The sequence below is a fragment of the Heterodontus francisci genome, chromosome 1 (genome assembly GCF_036365525.1).
Source record: "Heterodontus francisci isolate sHetFra1 chromosome 1, sHetFra1.hap1, whole genome shotgun sequence".
In the NCBI taxonomy this organism is placed as follows: Eukaryota; Metazoa; Chordata; class Chondrichthyes; order Heterodontiformes; family Heterodontidae; genus Heterodontus; species Heterodontus francisci.
In genome coordinates this window covers 169,062,391-169,083,175 of record NC_090371.1, presented here as the reverse complement: position 1 = coordinate 169,083,175, position 20,785 = coordinate 169,062,391, and the positions used below count along the sequence as shown (strand labels likewise).

The 20,785-nt window shown below is 42.1% G+C and overlaps 1 protein-coding gene across 10 annotated transcripts in view; it reads left to right on the top strand.

Moving 5' to 3' along the window:
* Positions 1 to 20,785, top strand: part of sec31a (SEC31 homolog A, COPII coat complex component) — a 117,849-nt gene that overhangs the window by 49,615 nt on the left and 47,449 nt on the right. For 9 of the 10 annotated variants that reach the window (XM_068038188.1, XM_068038231.1, XM_068038240.1 and 6 more), the window contains exons 13-19: positions 66 to 119; positions 12,972 to 13,046; positions 13,868 to 13,973; positions 15,610 to 15,788; positions 15,870 to 15,996; positions 18,065 to 18,210; positions 19,690 to 19,863. In XM_068038188.1, coding sequence (XP_067894289.1) covers positions 66 to 119; positions 12,972 to 13,046; positions 13,868 to 13,973; positions 15,610 to 15,788; positions 15,870 to 15,996; positions 18,065 to 18,210; positions 19,690 to 19,863 — 861 coding nt within the window. The remainder of the gene's footprint in view (positions 1 to 65; positions 120 to 12,971; positions 13,047 to 13,867; positions 13,974 to 15,609; positions 15,789 to 15,869; positions 15,997 to 18,064; positions 18,211 to 19,689; positions 19,864 to 20,785) is intronic. The other variant, XM_068038205.1, reaches the window with a different exon arrangement.

Here is a 20,785-nt window from a genome sequence, read left to right as displayed (position 1 = left end):
TAACTGAGAATATTTTCCTTGGGGCCTGCACAGTTAACCTTAACATTTGTACATTTCTGCTTTAGATTGCAACAGCACTACAAAGTGGAACAGACAAGATTGGGCTTCCAGCACATCAGGTACAGACAATGCAAAACAAACAAAATGTAGCACAGCTCTCTGCTATCTCACTGAAATTGGAAAAAATAATTGTCTTGTGTTACTATGCACGAATAAAATGTTTTTACATTAAAAAAAAATTCTAAATAGAATGCCATTCTGTCAGTTTGTTTACAGTTTGACTTTACAGCACAGAGGAAGGTCATTTTAGCCCATCCTGTCTGTGTCAATTCTTTGCACGAAGAAATCAAAATGAATCCCACTGTCCTGTCTTCCCATAGCCCTGTATCTTTCTCTACTTGAAATGTTTATCACCCTTCCCTTAAAAGATGGAGTGGCCTTTGCATCTACCATTACCTGTGGCAAAGCATTAAAAAAGGCTTGAATTTGTATACCTTTCATGACCACCCGATATCCCAAAGCGCTTTACATTTAATGAAGTATTTTTGAAGTGTAGTCACTGTTGTAATGTAGGAAATGTGGCAGCCAATGTGTGCACAGCAAGCTCCCACACTCAGCAATGTGATAACGGCCAGAGAATCCCTTTTTTTGAGATGTTGATTGAGGGATAAATATTAGCCAGGACACTTAGGATAACTCCCCTGCTCCTCTTCAAAATAGTGCCATGGGATTTTTTATGTCCACCTGAGAGGACAGACGGGGCCTCTGTTTAATGTCTCATTGGAAAGATGGCAACACTGTTTCAGTACTGCACTGGAGTGTGAACCTAGATTTTCTGCTCAAGTCCTGCAGTGCGACTTCAACCCACACCCCTCTGACTCAACGGGAGAGTGCTACCAACTGAGCTATAGCTGACACGTATCTATCTTCTGACAACTTTCTGTGCAAAGAGGTTTCTCATAAACACTTTCCTCACTCTTAGTGGCAGTTTTAAATTGATGGCATAACTTTCAGCTTTGGCAGGGGCATAAAATAGGCGATATCAGCTCAGCCGCTCATTATAAATCCTGCAAACTTCCCTCACTGTTGACCTCAATAGGGAAGAAAATCTGGCTGGTGTTTTAAGCGGTGGCCGATGCAATATCAACAACAACTTGCATTTAAATAGTGCCTTTTTAATGTAGGAAAACCTCACAAAGTGCTTCATAGGATTGTATTCAAAACAAAAATTGACTTGAGAGCAAAAGATGATATTAGGTGGGCTTGGTAAAAGAGGTTTTTAAGAAGCATGTTAAAGGAGGGGAAGAGAGATGGATATTTTAAAGGAGGAAGTTCCAGATCCTGTGACATAAATGGCTGAAGACATGAGCGCTACTAGTGGGGCAAAGGGAGTGGGACTGGGCAAGATGTCTGAGTTGGAGGAACACAAATGGTAAGAGATTAAGCTATTTGAACAGCAAGATGACTATTAAATTTGGGTCATTGTTGAGGGAGCCTGTGTCGGTCAGTGAACACCTGGGTAAGCAGGAATTGGTGCAGATTAGGATAAGTACAACAAAGCTTGGGATGCGGTCATGTTTTGGAGAGTGAAGGATGGGTGGTCGACCTTGGATAGCATTAGAATGGTCCAGTCTGGCAGTAACATAAAACCTTGTTGACTGTTTCAGCAGCAGATGAAATTTTGGAAGGGGCGGATTTGGGATATTACAAAGCAGGAAGTAGGCAGCCTTTATGATAGAGAGGTGATGGGTTGGAAGCTCAGCTCAGTTGATTTAGGATGCTGAGGTTGCGAACAGTCTGGCTCATATTGAGACCGTGGACAGCAAGTGGGAGGCAACAGTTTGTGGCTGAAGACTATGGCTTCAGTCATCCTAGTGTTTAATTGGAGCAAATTACAGTTCTTCCATGACTGTATGTCGGGCAAACAGTCTGACAACACAGAGGCAATGGAGCACTGTTTTAAGTCACCACCGACATTGGACATGCCAGTGAATAACTCTTTACTGATTTCCCCAATCACAGGAAATAAGTCTTTCTTTCCAAAGAGTTAACTACCTTTAGCCTTGTCTGCTCTAGTGAAAATAGTCCCCATATCTTAAGTCTCTTCTCACTGTTTTCACTTCCCAGGTACCACCGTGGTCAATCTATGCTGTATCCACGGTGTCATTTTAATAATCTTTTTATAGTGGGGTGTCCAAAACTGCACATACTACTCTACCTGGTACCTAACCATTGCCTGTACAAATGTATCAGAATTTCTTCATATTCTATGCTCTTTTTAATATAACCAAAAATTTTGCTGGCTGCTTTTATGTTTTTTCTACCTGTACTTACCATTTCAAGAAACTATGTATTTGTACTCCTGGGTGTAATTTTTTTCTCTACACTTTATTCTTGTTTCCATGAAATATATAATCCTATTTTTCCTCAATGCATTTCTTTATTTCTTTACATTGCATATGTCCATTAAACTGTCTCTGTCCTTCTGAAGTCTTTTACAGTCAACAGCAGCAACTTCCATTTATAAGACACTTTAAAAGTTAAAAAAAAGTCCAAGACACTTCACAGACAGCTGTATGGGAAACAAATCATGTCAAGCCAGGAATGGGGAGACTGAGGTGCGAGCAGAAGTTTGGTCACAGAGATGGGTTTTGAGCAGGTTTTTGAAGGAGGTGAGAGTTGTGGGCAGATTTAGCCGCAAAATTCCAACGAGTAGATCCAAAGTGATTCAAGTTCTTGTCGCAGATGGTGATGGGTGATGCACAGTAGGCCAGAGTTAGAGGAACAGAACATTTGGAGGAATATGAGAGTTGAAGGACTTTGGGGCGCAAAAAGGTGGACGAGGCAGTGGAGGAATTTGAATACAAGAATGATTTTTATATTGCAATGCATTAAGAACAGGAAACCAATCTTGGTCATCCAGGGCAAGAATGAGCAGAATAGAATACATACAACAAAAGTTTTGGACAAGCTGGAGTGTTATGAAAGATGAGAGGTATTGGAGCAGTTGAGTCTGGAAAGAATGGATGAGCGGTTCAGTGGCAGATAGGCTGAGGTAAGGGTGAAGGTGGGTAATGTGCAGAGATGGGCACTCAGCTCAGGATTGAACAGGATGCCGAGATAGTGAAGAATAGGGTTCAGCCTGAGACGTCGGCCAGGGAGGAGAGAGAGTTTTGGTGGAACAAGCTGAAGTTATGATTCCTCCAGGTTTGGATGTCAGGCAAGCAGTCTCATAATAGCCATAGTTGAGGGAGGCGGTGAAAATGCAGAGATGGATGTATACATGTGTTTGCTTACTGCACATTTGTGTATGATCTCACCAAAGGACAGCTTGTAAATGAGAGAGAGAGGAGGGGGGGCCAAGGATAAGCCCTCAAGGGACTCCAGTAGCTCATTGTAGGGGCAGGAAGAGAAATCATCATTGGAGATGCTCTGAATTCTGGAAGGTAAGAATAGAATTGTGGTAGACCAGTCCTATGGAGTTGGACAACAGAGGAAAATCACTGGAGGAGAATGGTATGGTTGACTAGCACTTGCTGCAGAGAAGTTGAGGAGAGTTAATGCACACCATCACGTTCACAAGGGATATCATTCATAAGTGCCCTTCCAGTGCTGTGTATAGGACTGGAGGGATTTGAACAGGAGTTACAGAAGAGTTAGACGTGGAGCTGGGAGGCGATGACCAATTCAGAGACCTTAGAGAGGGAAGGGGGGCTGGAGATGAGTGGCGTTTTGGCTGTGCAAAATGATCAAGGATGAGTTTTTTTGAGGAGAAAGTGATGGTTTTGAAGGCAGGAGGGACAATGTCTGAGGATATTGACAATATTAGGTAGTATGGGGCAGAGATGAACAAGAGTTCAGTGCACAGAGGATCAAGGGAAGAGAATACTTCGAGATAAATTTGCAGATGGGAGAGAAACTTCAGAGAGGCAGTGGTGGGTGCAGGACTGGAGGTGGTGGTGAGCAAGAGAAAGGGAAGAAACCACAGAAGGAGCTGGATGATGGTCCTTGATCTTGGAAACAAAGAAATCCATTAACTGCTTGCACTAGATGAGAGATGAGGTGACATTGAAGATGGATTTAGAGAGGCAATTGGTCGTAGAAATAAAGGAGCCTAGCACTACTCTTTCCCTCCTGGATGATTTCACAATAATGGACAGTTTTGGCAGAAGAGACTGCGGCCCAGTCGACCTTGGTGGTTAAACCAGATCCAAAGATGGATGAGTAGGCCAGTTGTTGCACCGTGTGTTTATGTTGGGAGCTCTCAGACTTGAGGGAATGGAGATGGGCTGTATGAGGGGCAGTGACCGGGGTGGAAGATGGTCATAATTTTGTTGGGTATGATGTTGTTGAAAGTGAAGGTAAGTGAGTGTTTAAGTATAATATCAGCTGCAGCAATGTTATTGTGCATCGAGAGCCAAAAGCAAGGGATTTAGGAATTTGAAATGGTGATTGTAAGTGAATTGGGGTTAGGGGGGGGGAGTTTTTTTTTACAGGGAGCAGATGGTGAAAGTAGTGGGACCAGAGGAGAGTAGGGAGATCAGGGTGGTAAGGGAGACAAGGAAGTGATCAGAGATGTCTTTGGCCTCTTACACTTGGTCAAATCCCCTTTTGTGTCATCAGCAATTTCGATTTTATGCTCTGTGTCCAAATCCAAATAATTTACATTTATTAAGAACAAAAGTAGACCCAGCATTGACCCCTTGAGTTACTCCAATTCAACCATTCTCCAATCTGAGCAAATATCATTAATCCTAACCATTTGTTTCCTGACCGTCTGACTTTCGATCCATGCTGCTGTATTTCCTTTTATACCACATCACTGATTTTCTTTGTAACCAGACTCTTCTGAGACACATGATTGATCCCTTCTGAAAACCTGTATGCATCATTCCCTTCATACAGTCAGGCCCCCTGCAAAAAAAACACTATTCATTTTCTTTAACATGATTTGCATTTATCTAAGGGGAGGCGACAGGATAGTGGTAGTGTCACTGAACTAGTAATCCAGAGGCCCAGGCTAAAACCTTTGCGACATGGATGCAAATCCCACCACAGCAGCAGGTGGAATTTAAATTCAATTAATTAATAAATTCAATTAATAAAATTTGGAATTGAAAGCTAGTCTCAGTAAAGGTGCCATGAAACTGTTATCGTCATAAAAGCCCATCTGGTTCACAAATGTCCTTTAGGGAAGGAAATCTGCTGTCCTTAGCTGGTCTGTGCTAGATGTGACTCCAGACCCACAGCAATGTGGTTGACTCTTAACTGCCCTCTGAAATGGCCACTCAGTTCAAGTGCAATTAGGGATGGACAACAAATGTTGGCCATGTCAGCGATGCCCACATCCCATGAAGGAATTTTTAAAAAAAATTCTGTGCTGGCTGTCTTTGGTTATCTTGTGCATCACTTAATTGCTACCTTGATCTTGAATTATGGATTCTTAGAGTTTGCCCATAACTTGCATTCAACTAACTGACTCAAAGTTACCAATTAATTTTTTTCCCCTTCTTGAACAAGGCTGTTAAGCTTGGTTACACTCTAGACCCAATGCACAATTTGTATAATTAAGGAGGATTGAGAAATTGTAGTCAGAGTCTCTGCTATCCCCTCTCTGGCTTGCTTCAGCTGTTTACATGTTATTGGAGCCCAGTAACTTATCTACTTAGAGTTCTAATTTTTCTGCAAAACAATTCATTTCATTTTCAGTTACATCCAGATCCTTTTCGAGCACACCTACATAATAACTTTAACCATGATTTGGAACAGGTGCTTTTTTTAAAATATATCCCTCTCATACCTTCAGCCTCCCCAGCTAGATTCCCCCTTCATCCTAAGTGGTCCTTAACTCTTTTTTTTTTTTTACATTTTCCTCTTAATCTTATAAAATCCCATACTATTCCATTAGAATTTCTTATTCCCCTTTTTGCCTCCTACATGTTTTATATTCCTCATGGCTTTCTTCAGTATTGTTAGCTGTCATTTTATCACATTCCCCCTTTTTCAAGTTTCGGGTTAGTTTTGACTTCTGTATTTAAAGAACTTTATCCTTTGTGCCCACCCCCTTTTTGCCTTTTAGGAGTATATCTGTTTTGATTCCAGGAATCTCATCTTTGAAGATTTTCCATTGCTAATCCATCAATCTGTTTGCTGACTTTTCTACTCAGTTCATTTTGGGCCAATTCCCTCTTATCTTGCTAAACTCAGTCTTTTTCCATTCTCACATCCATAATTTTGATTCTTCATTATCCGTTTCAATTTTTACATCGACGCTCTCCTCTTCCCCGCACCCCCCCACCCACCTCCTTTTTTTTTTTAACTTGTTGCTTCTGTTGTTTGAACATTTGAAAATTAAGGTTGGTTTCTTGGATTGTTAGGTGCTAAAGAAATAATGGTGTTTTATAATTATTTCCTGTTTTAAGGAGATGTACATACTGTATTTAAGGAACACAGCATGATTTTCAGTGTTTATAGTTCAGCAATTAATAAATTAGAATCATGGAATTTTGCAGCACATGCCATGCGTGTGCTGACTTTTTGAAAGAGCTGTCCGCTTTGTCCAACTCTATATTACACTTTCCCTGCTCCCTTTAAATTCTTTTTCAGATGTTTATCCACTTTCCCTTTAAAAGTTATTGTGGATTCTATTTCCACCACTACTGTTGGTAGCACATTCCACTGTATTTCTTAAAACCTTTCGCTTCATCCTTTTGTTACCTATCTTATGTCCTCTAGTTACCAACTAACTGAGCAGAAGAAATAGTTTTTCCCTATTTATCTTTCAAAACCCAGTAAAATTTGGAACACCTCAATCATATTTCTCTTAACCTCTTTGCCCCACTTTCTCTAATCTCAGCACTCTATACTTTTTGCATTGTAACCTAGATTTGCTGAAGTAACCTTTTTTGATCATACTAATTACTTAAATTAATTGTTATTTAACTCGAAAATGTGATTGATTCTGTCTTGTTAATTCATATTGAATTTTACCACAGTTGGACAAACCATGGGGTAAATATTATTCCACAAGATGGAAAAATGAGAACAGTTTATCTTCAAGCTGGCGAGTTTCCTTTTCTTTTTTAAAGAGTAAAATTTGCATCGGCGCATTAGGTGCTGGCCTTTTAACTTTGTGTCATGAGTTTAAATCGAAACTGAACTAAATAGAGTTGAGATCCACCATGATCTAATTGAATGGTGGGATAGACTGAAGGAACTCCTGTTTCTATGGCTAAAAGTCTGTTGTTCTTACTGGCTGTAAAGGATCTACATGAAGTGAGTTTAGGCAATCTCAATCTAATTCCAAATGAACACAGGTCTGCAGCATGAGATGGTCCCTTATTTGCCACTAATTGATGTTTCATTCCAAGAGATCACTCATGGATGGTGTGGAAAATGGAGAAGCATCACACTAATACATTTAGTTTAGTTTAGAGATACAGCACTGAAACAGGCCCTTCGGCCCACCGAGTCTGTGCCGGCCATCAACCACCCATTTATACTAATCCTACACTAATTCCATATTCCTACCACATCTCCACCTGTCCCTATATTTCCCTACCACCTACCTATACTAGGGGCAATTGCTAATGGCCAATTTACCTATCAACCTGCAAGTCTTTGGCATGTGGGAGGAAACCGGAGCACCCGGAGGAAACCCACGCAGACACAGGGAGAACTTGCAAACTCCACACAGGCAGTACCCAGAATTGAACCCGGGTTGCTGGAGCTGTGAGGCTGCGGGGCTGACCACTGCGCCACTGTTCTTCTGAGGCTGTGTTGAGGAGCTGAGCAGAGAGAGTTTTATTCTGCTGTACTGAAACTGGGAGTGCCAGATGTAGATACTGCCAGCCAAAATGGAAGTGTTCCAATCCCCAGTAGTAAATACGTTATTTACAGTTTTTTCAAAAATTGTGTAGTGTATGGTAGATGCCCATTAACAGTCAGATTGGCAACTGTAGACATTACTACAGTCTTTGCCAGTCATCTCACTGAAGGAAAATTAGATATAAATCTGGATGATTAACCATTGTTGACTTCTTTTTCCTGTCTGTTATGTAACTTGCCTGCTGTGATTGCTGCTCCTGATACTGTGGAGCAGATAGGCACCTTGATGCTGTGGCTTAAATTGGTATTGTGGGATTAGCACATTGCCTGTTCTCAGTTCTGTGCCTGAGGGTTGAATGGCATTGGCGCTTAATTGTTTGAAGAAATCTAAGCTTGAAGGCCTGTTGGAATTATAATTGCGATCCTGATTTTCTGGGAAGTGTGCGGAAGTACTTTATATTCCATTAACTGCTACGGTGCCTTAGTGGAAATGTCACTGGACTTGTAATCCAGAGGCCTGGGCTAATGCCCTAGGTTCAAGGGTTCAATTCCCACCTCGGCAGCTGGTTGAATTTAAATTCAGTTACTTAAAATATGGAATTGAAAGCTAATCTCAGTAATTGTGCCATGAAACTATCATCGATTGTTGTAAAAACCCATCTGGTTCACCAATGCCCTTTAAGGAAGGAAATCTGCTGTCCTTATCTGGTCTGGCCTACATGTAACTCCAGACCCACAGCAATGTGGTTGACTCTTAACTGCCCTCTGAAATGGCCTAGCAAGCCACTCATTTCAAGGGCAAATATGGATGGGCAACAAATGCCAGCCTTGCCAGCGACGCCCACATCCCAAGAATGAATAATAAAGAATAAGAATTTGCTTCATTTGCATTCTATTAAGCTTTAGGTGGTTAATTTGTTTTAATCCACAGTATGCCAATATTTTTAATTATGATATAAATATGGAGGTTGTGAGTTACCCAAGCGTCAAAACCCCCCTCTTGGCCTTCCTAGTGGGGCCCAAAGGAGTGCAGAGCACGGCGTTTGGCACAGGTATGGCTATAGGAACTGCCGGAAACACGCCAAAGGTGACACATGACCGCCTTAGGTGTTCCGCTCCGGATTTTTTGTTAGGGTTTACTCCCTTTGCCGAGACGCCTGCAAGGCAGTGGGCAACTCACGACCTCCATACATTCCGCCCAGGCATGTGCCATGGAGAGGTCACTCCATAGTCGCCTCACAGTGACCAAAACAACACGGAAGGCAACAGTTACGGGTTATAAGTCCAGCTCAGTTGGTGTAGAGATTGGGCGCCATGGGTTGTCTTTGTCAGTGGGAGAGGTCATCACATCTCACTGGACAGCTACCGCCCGCCTCAAACCGGGCAGCACCCGGTCAGAAAGGTTCTGTCCCGCCACAGTCCACCTGCTTCAATGGGTGTTTGGAGCTCAGGATCATTGCCCGACAAGTGGACTGTAACACCGCACCAAACAGCACGACAGAAAAAGGACAGAAGGTAGCAGCCCTCCTGCCTTGGGCGCTGTGGCATTGGAAGGATGAATGAGAATGGACAGAGACTACTGGAGTTGTGTACCTATCATAACCTCTGCATCACCAACTCGTTCTTTCATACCAAGTCCTGTCACCAGGTTTCATGGAGGCACCCAAGATCACGTCATTGGCACTAGCTGGACCTCATAGTCACCAGGCGAGCCTCTATCAACAGTGTCCAAATCACACGCAGCTTCCACAGCGCGGACTGTAACACCGACCGCTCCCTGGTGTGCAGCAAAGTTAGACTCAAACCAAAGAAGCTGCATCACTCCAAACAGAAGGGCCACCCGCGCATCAACACTAACAGAATTTCTTATCCACAGCTGTTACATAAGTTTCTAAATTCACTTGGAAAAGCCCTTCAAAACACTCCTGCAGGGGATGCAGAGACCAAGTGGGCCCACATCTGAGACGCCATCTATGACTCAGCAATGACCACCTTTGGCAAACGTGAGAAGCAGAATGCAGACTGGTTTCAATCTCGCTTTGAAGAGCTGGAACCTGTCATAGCCGCTAAGCGCATTGCACTGCTGAACTACAAGAAAGCCCCCAGCAAGTTAACATCCGTAGCACTTGAAGTAGCTCGAAGCACTGCACAAAGAACAGCCAGGCGCTGTGCAAATGGCTACTGGCAACAGCTATTCAGCTGGCCTCCGACACCGGAAACATCAGAGGAATGTATGATGGCATTAAGAGAGCTTTTGGGCCAACCATTAAGAAGATCGCCGCCCCCCCCCCCACTCAAGTCTAAATCAGGGGAAACGATCACTGACCAACACAAGCAAATTGACCGCTGGGTGGAGCACTACCTAGAACTGTACTCCAGGGAGAATGTCACTGAGACCGCCCTCAATGCAGCCCAGTCTCTGCCAGTCATGGATGAGTTGGACGAACAGCCAACAAAATCGGAACTCAGTGATGCCATTGATTCACTAGCCAGTGGAAAAGCCCCTGGAAAGGACAGCAATACCCCTGAAATAATCAAGAGTGCCAAGCCTGCTATGCCCTCAGCATTCCATGAACTGCTTTGCCTGTGCTGGGATGAGGGAGCAGTACCACAGGCCATGCGCGAAGCCAATATCATCACCCTCTATAAGAACAAGGGTGACCACGGTGACTGCAACAACTACAGTGAAATCTTCCTGCTCAGCATAGTGGGGAAAGTCTTCGCTCGAGTCGCTTTGAACAGACTTCAGAAGCTGGCTGAGCGTGTCTACCCTGATGCACAGTGCGGCTTTCGAGCAGAGAGATCCACCATTGACGTGCTTTTCTCCCTTCTCCAGCTACAGGAGAAATGCCGCGAACAACAGATGCCCCTCTACGTTGCTTTAATTGATCTCACCAAAGCCTTTGACCTCGTCAGCAGACGTGGTCTCTTCAGACTACTAGCAAGGATCGGATCTCCAGAGCTGACGGACATCACCTCATTCCATGACAATATGAAAGACACAATTCAGCATAGCAGTGCCTCATCAGACCCTTTTCCCATCCTGAGTGGTGTGAAACAGGGCTGTGTTCTCGCACCTACACTGTTTGGGATCATCTTCTCTCTGCTGCTCTCACATGCATTCAAGTCTTCAGAAGAAGGAATTTTCCTCCACACAGGATCTGATGGCAGGTTGTTCAACCTTGCCCGTCTTAGAGCGAAGACCAAAGTACGAAAGGCCCTCATCAGGGAACTCCTCTTTGCTGACGATGCTGCATTAACATCTCACACTGAAGAGTGTCTGCAGAAACTCATCGACAGGATTGCGGCTGCCTGCAACGAATTTGGCCTAACCATCAGCCTCAAGAAAATGAACATCATGGGACAGAACGTCTGAAATGCTGCATCCATCAATATCGGCGACCACGCTCTGGAAGTGGTTCAACAGTTCACCTACCTAGGCTCAACTATCACCAGTAACATGTCTCTCGATGCAGAAATCAACAAGCATATGGGAAAGGCATCCGCTGCTATGTCCAGACTGGCCAAGAGGGTGTGGGAAAATGGCGCACTGACACGGAATACAAAAGTCTGAGTGTTTCAAGCCTTTGTCCTCAGTACCTTGCTGTATGGCAGTGAGGCCTGGACAATGTATGTCAGCCAAGAGCGATGTCTCAACTCATTCCATCTTCGCTGCCTCCGGAGAATTCTTGGCATCAGGTGGCAGGACCATATCTCCAACGCAGAAGTCCTTCAGGCGGCCAACATCCCCAGCATATACACCTTACTGAGCCAGCGGCGCTTGGGATGGCTTGGCCACGTGAGCCGCATGGAAGATGGCAGGATCCCCAAGGACACATTGTACAGCAAGCTCGTCACTGTTATCAGACCCACTGGCTGTCCATGTCTCCGCTTCAGAGACGTCTGCAAACGCGAAATGAAGTCCTGTGACATTGACCACAAGTCATGGGAGTCAGTTGCCAGTGATCTCCAGAGCTGACGGACAGGCATAAAGGCGGGGCTAAAGTGTGACGAGTCGAAGAGACTTAGCAGTTGGCAGGGAAAAAGACAGCAGTGCAAGGAGAGAGCCAACTGTGTAACAGCTCCGACAACCAATTTTATGTGCTGCACCTGTGGAAGAGTCTGTCACTCTAGAATTGGCCGTTACAGCCACTCCAGGCGCTGCTTCACAAATCACTGACCACCTCTAGGCGCTTACCCATTGTCTCTCGAGACAAGGAGGCCAAAGAAGAAGGATATAAATAAAAAGAGCAGATGAGGATGTCCCACTGGTAATAAAAACTAAAAAATGAATACTGTGTTTAATCTGCTTGTGTGTGTGTGAGAGAGTATGTGCGATATTTAGTTGAGACAGTGCATTTCTGCATTACCCAATTCTGAAGTGGACTGCTGCATTTATATAAATATTGATCTTGAATGATAGAACTGAAGTGTCAGTGTGAGGCTGAAAAGGGAGCCTCACCATCAGAGCCCAGTTTTTAAAATTCAGGTACAGAAATTGAGTTTTTGTTCATTTATTTTCCCCAAAAAAACTAATATTTTTGTTTACAAAATTTGTGTTGATGACAGATGAATAACAGATAATTTGTTACAATTAACACTCTGCCTAAATAGTGTGCTTCAACCTCCGAATAGCCTGTACTGCGCCAGTAGGACAATTATTTGCCACACCAGTCCCCTTGTGGCCCTTCTGAGGGAAATTTCCAATGTAGTGCCAAATTATATGACGTGAGTCTGCACCTACTAGGAGCTGTGATAAGGCTGAAACACATTTTGTGTAGTACCCATAATAGCCAATAGAGAAAGGTGACATGATCCCATCAGTCTGTGCTCAGATCAAAGTCTGCTAACACACTGTGTAACATTTTTATTTTATAATCTATTTACATTTTTGCCAAGTCTTTGGAACTATTGGTGATGGTGAGTGGAATGTGTCTTACCACAATTACCGACAACTGAGGAAGGGCTTATAAAAAGTGTAGTGTTTCACTGGCCTCAAACGCAGACCTATAGTATTATGACTCTTTATCACTTGTGGAATAAGCTCATTACCCCATTGTCCTGCCTGACATTTTTATCTTCTGGCTTTGCTTGTGCTTCCTAATGTTCCTTATGGTGTTGTCATCTAACCCTTCCATTTTAAGGCTCCTGGTGACTCTGAGCATACAGCAGAAAGTGCTGAAGACAGCCCTGCTATAGAAGATCAGTTGCCGGGGGAGGTATTAGATCCAACTTTTTATTTTATTGTAGTTTGTGTGTGCATGTGGTTAACATTTTGTGCTGCTAGTACTTCCACAGACTTAGAAACCAGTGTTTTATGTTGCAAATTTCTCAGCTAGTGATGGATCAGAGTATTGAATGCTTTTGCTTAACTATGTTTTACAAATGGGATTTACCTGCCTTCCCTTCTTTCTTTAAGGTGTTGACTCCTTTCAGGGGTGCAGTCATCCTACCTTACCTTCCGCAAATGGTCTTTACAGTGAATATTGGCAGCCTTTTGACAGGAGAGGACCTCAAATAGCCAATCCTGTCCTCTCCTGATGTCCCCACACATATTTCCAGGAATGGATGCTGAATAGTTATCAGGAATGGGAACCACAGCTGATTTTCCATCCCGGACGCACAGGTTCTGAGGCCAGTTGTAACGTATCTGCTGCTGCTTTGGCTGGGATCTTCCTGGCCTATATGCTTCAGCTATTTCAGTACTGAGCTACTGCATAAACTGGCTGAACTATGAGGGAAAAACATAATCCAGTCAGGATTATACATTATAAATCTGGATTTGGACTGTGCCTGAATCTCTCCAGACTACACTGCAATAAAAAAAAGTTGCTGACAGACACAACATTCTGCAATTTATAATACATCACATTTCTTGGTGACTCTATTCTTCAAAATAATAGAACATACTTAGCATACCAAACAAGATAGATAGTATCTTAAAATGCAAATAATCTTGATTAAACATATTTGTGGTACCTGTGTTTGAGTGTGTTTTGAATATAGTATTTAATTACCTCTTAGTTTATTTGTTATGTAGGCAGAAAGTAAGCATGAAGAGGATGAAGAAGATTTGGAGCTCACTGAGTCCTCTTCTGAGAAGCAAGTTAAGGATGGAACCAAATTCAATATTTCTATCAGTGGAGGTCAGTAATTTTTCTTTGGAACATAAATCACAAACTTCTGCAATGAGGGAGGAAACTTTCTCCCATCAGATTTATTGAAGGAATCAACATAAGTACCAAAACGGAAATCGCCACTTTTTTTATTTACATTTGCTAAAGTTAAGAAATTTCGCTCCCAAAACTGACTGACTACATTTTCCATGAGGCAATTTCCATAAAGCCTGTGTATTGCCAAATTGAGTCATAGAAGTTTGCAGCACAAAAGGCAGAAAGCCATGTGGCTCATTGTGGCTGTGTCAGCGGTTTCTGGAAAGAATAGTTGACCTTTATCTCTCAAAATGTTTTAAATGGAATACTGAGTAGATCTTATGTGATGCTTTCTTTCCACAAGTTAGTCTGATTTTTAAATTAGATCTAGAAAATACAAAGAAAATGTACATTCAAGTCAGCTCACTATCCTCACTAACTACTAGCAAAATTGTACTTTGCAGAGTTCTATCTACTGCTACAGGATATGCAGGGGTAATCCCACTATCTATACAGCAGAGCTAGTAAGCAGCATGTATTGCAGGGGAAAATATAGAAAAGTGGACAACAATTTAAAATAAAAGGTGCACTTTATCATCTGAGTAGATGAGAGAAGTGGATGTGGTTTAGTCTTTCCCATGTAATAAAGTGTCAAAATAAAGCTGTGGTTGTGAAGTCTGTCTCCGCCCCCAATTGTTTTTTGTTGTCAGAGCTAAAATTGCACCCATGTATTGCTCAGCTCCCATCTGAATTCAGCCATTTGCTCTCAACTGCACAAATGCAAACATGAGTCTTTATGAATGGTGGATTCAGCCATTGCATTGCTGAGGGAAGATGTGCTGGTCCCCTATCCCTGTATACACCGCCTGAGTTGAACTGTTGGCAGGAGCATCTCTGCAGCTTCAACATGACTGTTTGTTTTGTGAGGCTGCTGATGGAGGAGTGAATCTGAGATTTCAGCAGCAATGAGAAATGTGAAATCAGAGGGAGTCTTGCAAGACAGAAGGAAAACTCAAAACACTGCAACAGTCTTATTGCTACACACAGCAGCAAAGGTGGCGTATTTACATGTCAGACAAAGCTGCCCAATGTTCCTGTTGTTTTGAGAAGCAACTAACTGGTTTCATAACAATTGCCTACTTTAGTTTCAAGCCCAAAGGATAAAATAAGTACTTAATTGGAATTGTGTGCTAATTTTCGGTCAGGAAAGGGGATAAAAATGAAATTGCAGGTACATGGCATATTTTCAGACCCTCATGATGTTGTCGGTGCTTTACAATGAATGGGTTACTTTTTAAAGTGTAGGTAATTTCAACAGCTAATTTGTACACAGCCTGGTCTCCCAAGCTGCAAATCAATGACTGGCCAGTTAATCAGCTTTGTATGGTGATGATTGAGGGAGGAATGTTGGCCAGGGTATCTCCAGAACCCTATTTTTTGAATAGTGCCATAGGAACTTTTCACATTCACCTGAACAGACAGGGCCTCAGTTTAATATCCCATCTGAAAAATGGCATCTCTGACTAGATAACACTCCCTCAGTACTGTACTGAAGGATTTCAGTGGTTTATAGATTGAATAAACATATTTCGGTAAGTAACATTTAAAAAAATTCCTTTCCATACTACAGATGTCGATGGGCTGATTACTCAGGCTTTGCTGACTGGTAACTTCGAAGGAGCTGTTGATCTTTGCTTGTACGATAATCGAATGGCAGATGCCATCATATTAGCAATAGCTGGAGGACAGGAGCTTCTAGCTAAGACGCAAAAAAAATACTTTGCCAAAACAAAAAGCAAGATCACCAGGGTAAGGTAGCTTCTGTTTTGACCACGTTTTGAATCTTAATACTTCCTATCTTTGTTCTGATGTTTTGGATATAATGTTTAGTTGATAGATGCTGTAGTGACACGAGATTGGAAAGATATTCTACAGTCATGTGATCTTCAGAACTGGAAGGAAGCTTTGGCTGCCCTGTTGACGTATGCTATACCTGATGAATTTGCTGCACTTTGTGGTGAGTAGAATTGCTCTGCCCTGTATTTTGAAGTATTTATCATCCTGCCTCTAACTTATTGTAAACAAGAGGGATGCATCATAAAGGTGGTTGATTTTAGTGGCAAGTTGTTTTATTAGCGAGGCATGGCCTATTCATTGAAACACCAGTGACCCATAACTCCAAAGATGGAATAGAGTGACCAGAGCCACTGCGTGTTGGTACCACAACAACTGATAATGAATACAACTTGCTTGTATTATCTAAGTATTTCTGCAGTACTGGTGTACTTGAAAGGGCCAGACACCATTGTTTTTTAAATGGAAACGGTTTGCAGTTAATGTAGTTTAATTTACATTTATTTTGTTTTAATAAAGAAAGATTAAAATAGAAATCAAAAGAATTAGGTAAAGCTTCCTCTGCATATAAGATACAGCATTGATAACAGGTTGTTGCTGCAACATCCAATATGATATCGCAAAAGTTTAACTTCCATCGTCACCTGATCAGGAACTGAGCCTTTCCAACCTGGCCTGACATGATGCAAATAGCCAGAACCTCATTACAATTAGCAGGTGGTGGTAGAGAGAAGACTGGTGCTGGCTGGAAAGCACTGGCAGTATGCAAATTGTTATCAATCTTGCTGTACTCATGTATTTCAGGATGCTGCCATTCTCACTACTTAGAAATGCATTTAACACCGTGTATAGAGCCAGTTATTTTCTTGATTCATTTTTTTTATTACATTATTGTATATTTTACAGTGATTTATGACACCTATGCATCATGTTCTTTACAGTTTATATCCAATAATTTTCATATTTTCCCTTAACTTAGATGAGCTTAGAATGTAGTAAAGCTGTGACTTGCTGACTTTTCCTTATATTTCCATGTTTTCATTCCTCAGCTAAAGGTGCTGATTTATGATGGGTTATAGTTCCACATGTGCCTCCAACCTTTCAGTACAGCATTATAGACACTGTTTTTGGTAGGCTATTCAATTCCTAGTGCAAAGGACAGATGTATGGGTCCTATCATCAGTTCAGCTAAGATCAGCTACCAACATAGACTGGGGATCAAAACTGGGTGCTTCATGATTTCTGTGGCTTCGCCCCAATTTTATTTTATTTTATTTTACCAAGCAATACATCTACCCACAAAGCCATTTGGAGATCTGCTGATCTGATCTGGGTTAAAACATTAGGCTATTCAGCCTGATGCTGCTACTTGCTTCCCATTTAGCAGTGATGTTCCTTCTGCAAAATTAGATATGTCTATTTTTAAAAAGTCATTCCACAATAAATATTTTATAGTAAAATCTAAACTAACAAAACTGTTGCAAAGATTAAAATGTGAAGGATGGCTTTATAGTGGGGGAGGCTAATTAGCTGGCACGATTGTCGTTTAATGGAATTAAAAACACTGTTTTCGGGTGTGTGTCTGTATTGACCCAAGGCCAGAAAAAAGAGGCAGAGACCTGCTTCACTGGGTCTCTGCCCCTTTAGCATTGCTTTGGGATTTCTGAGGCTTACCTGGGAGGGCATAGCTCACTCTTTATGTCCAAGGCCTGAGAGGCCTGCAACTGTGCCTCACTTTTCTGCCCTTTCTATTAATACTAGGCCACGCCAGCAGGTGGGTATAAATGGTTGGGTTTAGGAAATGCCAGTGATTCTGGGGCTGGACAGTAGCAGCACACATGAATTGTAGGGCTGAGGCAAGAGGAAGGGACAGAACAACCTGCCCTATGATGTCATTCCCAAAGCCCTGCTGATGTGACATTGTAAAGGCTCCCACTCTCATTAACTGCATTGCATTGGAGCACAAAAGCTCAACGCCAGAGTGTGAGAAAAGCAGATTCAATCCCCGCTTTGCTCACCTGAAAAGCACCAGTCAAGAAGCACGGAGGAGGGGATTTGGAAGAGGGTATCATGGGTGGATGGTTAGTTGTAGCAACTGGCAGCATAAAGCACATCCACACTCTCAGCAAAAGAAGTGAAAGCCAAGAAGACAAGAATCTAGTTTATAAATGGAAAATAAATTACATAAAATCATTTTAGTGTGCTTTATGCTATGTTTGTTTCCATCTTAGATTTTTTAGGCACGCGGCTGGAGAGCGAGGGGGACAACAGCCTTCAAGCCCAAGCCTGCCTGTGCTACATCTGTGCTGGTAATGTAGAAAAACTAGTAGCCTGTTGGGACAGAGCTCAGAATGGAAACTCACCTCTTGCTCTTCAGGTTAGTGTCATTGAGATTTTTAGTGCAATGCAATTGTTTTTTGAGTAACAAATGGAGTTGGTAAGTTCTTGAAAGGCATTGTGGCTTGTTTACAATCCAGTGGGATGCGTCCCTATTCAGTGATTTTCGCCCCCCCCCCCCCCTTATGGATTTGTTCTTCTATTGGTGGCAGCACCTAAAGTCATCTCCGCTCCACTGTCCAAATCACCATCCCTTAATCTCCCCATTCCTCTTTCCACCTTTTTAAAAAAACTTTCTGAAAACCCATCTTTTCAGCTAAGCATTCAATCCCCCTCTCAAATCTGTCACCATTTGCTCTAATATATCCTTATGTGGGTTGGTGTCATATTTTGTTTTATAATGCTCCTGTAAAGTGCCTTGGGATGCTTTATTACATTAAAGGCACTATATAAATACAAGATGTTGCCGATATTTCCACCTATACTTGTACCAACCTCTGAATGGTTTAGTGTGCAACTCTGTCCTGCTTATGTAGAGGGGGCTGTAGCATGCACAAGGGACTCTGCAGTACCCACTGTGGATGGAGTGCTTCATGGTGGCTGGGAGCTTGCAAACAAGTTGTGAACTAGGCTTGTTAGGCCTGCAACTTCTATATTCATTAGGCAGCTGCTCAACAACTTGGCTGCACAACATCCACATGATTGAAGTGTGACCAAAAGCATTCAGACACAGCTGGCTAGTGCCACTTACATATGAACATACAAATTAGGATCAGGAGTAGGCCACTCGGCCCATCGAGCCTGCTCCACCATTCAATAAGATCATGGCTGATCTGATTGTAACCTCAGCTCCACATTCCCACCTACCCCCCGACAACCTTTCACCCCCTTGCTTATCAAGAATTTATTTACTTCTGCCTTAAAAATATTCAAAGACTGCTTCCACTGCCTTTTGAGGAAGAGAGTTCCAAAGACTCTCGACCCTCTAAGAGAAAAGATTTCTTCTCATCTCTGTCTTAAATGGGTGACCCCTTATTTTTAAACAGTGACCCCCAGTTCTAAATTCTCCCACAAGGAATCATCCTTTCCACATCCACCCTGTCAAGACCCCTCGGGATCTTGTATGTTTCAATAAAGTCACCTCTTACTCTTCTGAACTCCAGCTGATACAAGCCGAGCTTGTATCTGCTGGATTTTCCATGTGCTTCCCCCAGATCTTCCTGTCAGTCAGCCTTGAGTAAGTACCGTACTGTAACTTTGGCTGCACAGATTCTGTACACTGGAATCTGCAACTGGGAATCTGTGACGTGACCCTATATATCAGCAGCCTGTGGCACTAACAAATTCTAAAAGTGACTTGAGTCTTTTTGTAGTCTCTAACTCCCAAGACTACATTTGCAAGGCCCCTCTCTTTGTTGCGACTGATTCCAACTGCAACCAGTAACCTAATTCAGAGAGAACTTCTCCAACAGCAAGATTTTAATGTTTTCTTGTGTGTTTTTGTGTTCTCTGTTTTCAGGATCTGATTGAGAAAGTAGTGGTTTTGCGTAAAGCCATTGAACTTACCCAAGGGACTAACAATAAAGGAGTGGGTGCTGTTCTGGCAGAGAAGATGAGTCAATATGCTAGTCTGTTGGCTGCCCAAGGAAGTCTGGCTGCTGCCTTGTCTTATCTGCCTACTGATACAAATCAGGTAATGCTGAAAGGTGTCTTAGCTTTGTCTCCACTTTCTAGTTACATGATCCTCAATATTTGAGGAAACTGGCTGTTTGAACACCATAGACAATCTTCATGGGCCACCTCAGTGGCAGCTTTTGGTCAAGGGTAAGACTCAAAAAAAAGTATTTTTATAATGCCCTTAGTCACTAAAATTGTGGAGATGTGGAATTGCAACACTTGTTGTTTTCCATATTTTTGTCAGTTTTATAAATACTTAAGTAAACAGGGCTTTGGATAACATCTGTGTTACTAGATTCTTGGTTTTCTCATAATTGTCTTTAAATTGTCTTTAGATATCAAAGGCAATCTTTTCTGAAAATATGGTTAATTTTTTTTATTGATTTTATCAATTGCCAATCAAAATGATGGCTGAGCTAGTTTTTCTTTGGTGATTTTGTGTAAGAAGCTTGTGAGTAGGAACAGAAAACTTTGCTATCGTGATCCACCTGCAATAATGCTATAATCTGTTAATGAGCCACATAAGGGATATATAAATGGTACAATTTCAGTAATGTAAATGTGGACTGCTCAAAACTGGTATGTGCTCATCAATGGGAATGGAGAAAATCCCAATTTACTCTCAGAGCTCTGCATATGGTAAAAATTTAAGTTCATCCAAAACTGTTTTGGAGTAATTGATAGATCCTAATCTTTTTCAGTATATTGGTTATTCATTTTGTCTGTTTTGCAGCTAGCTCCTTTCATGTAGCTCAATGCTGTGATTTGAATTTGGTCATATAACATTTATTAGTAAAATACGACCTCCAATAACAGCTGTAGAAAGTAAAGGTTACCAACAGTGAAAGAGCAAGTGAAATCAAAACTGAGAATTTGCATTAAATATGCTCTAATATAGAAAATGTAAAGATAACCTTTTAAAAACATTTTATTATATT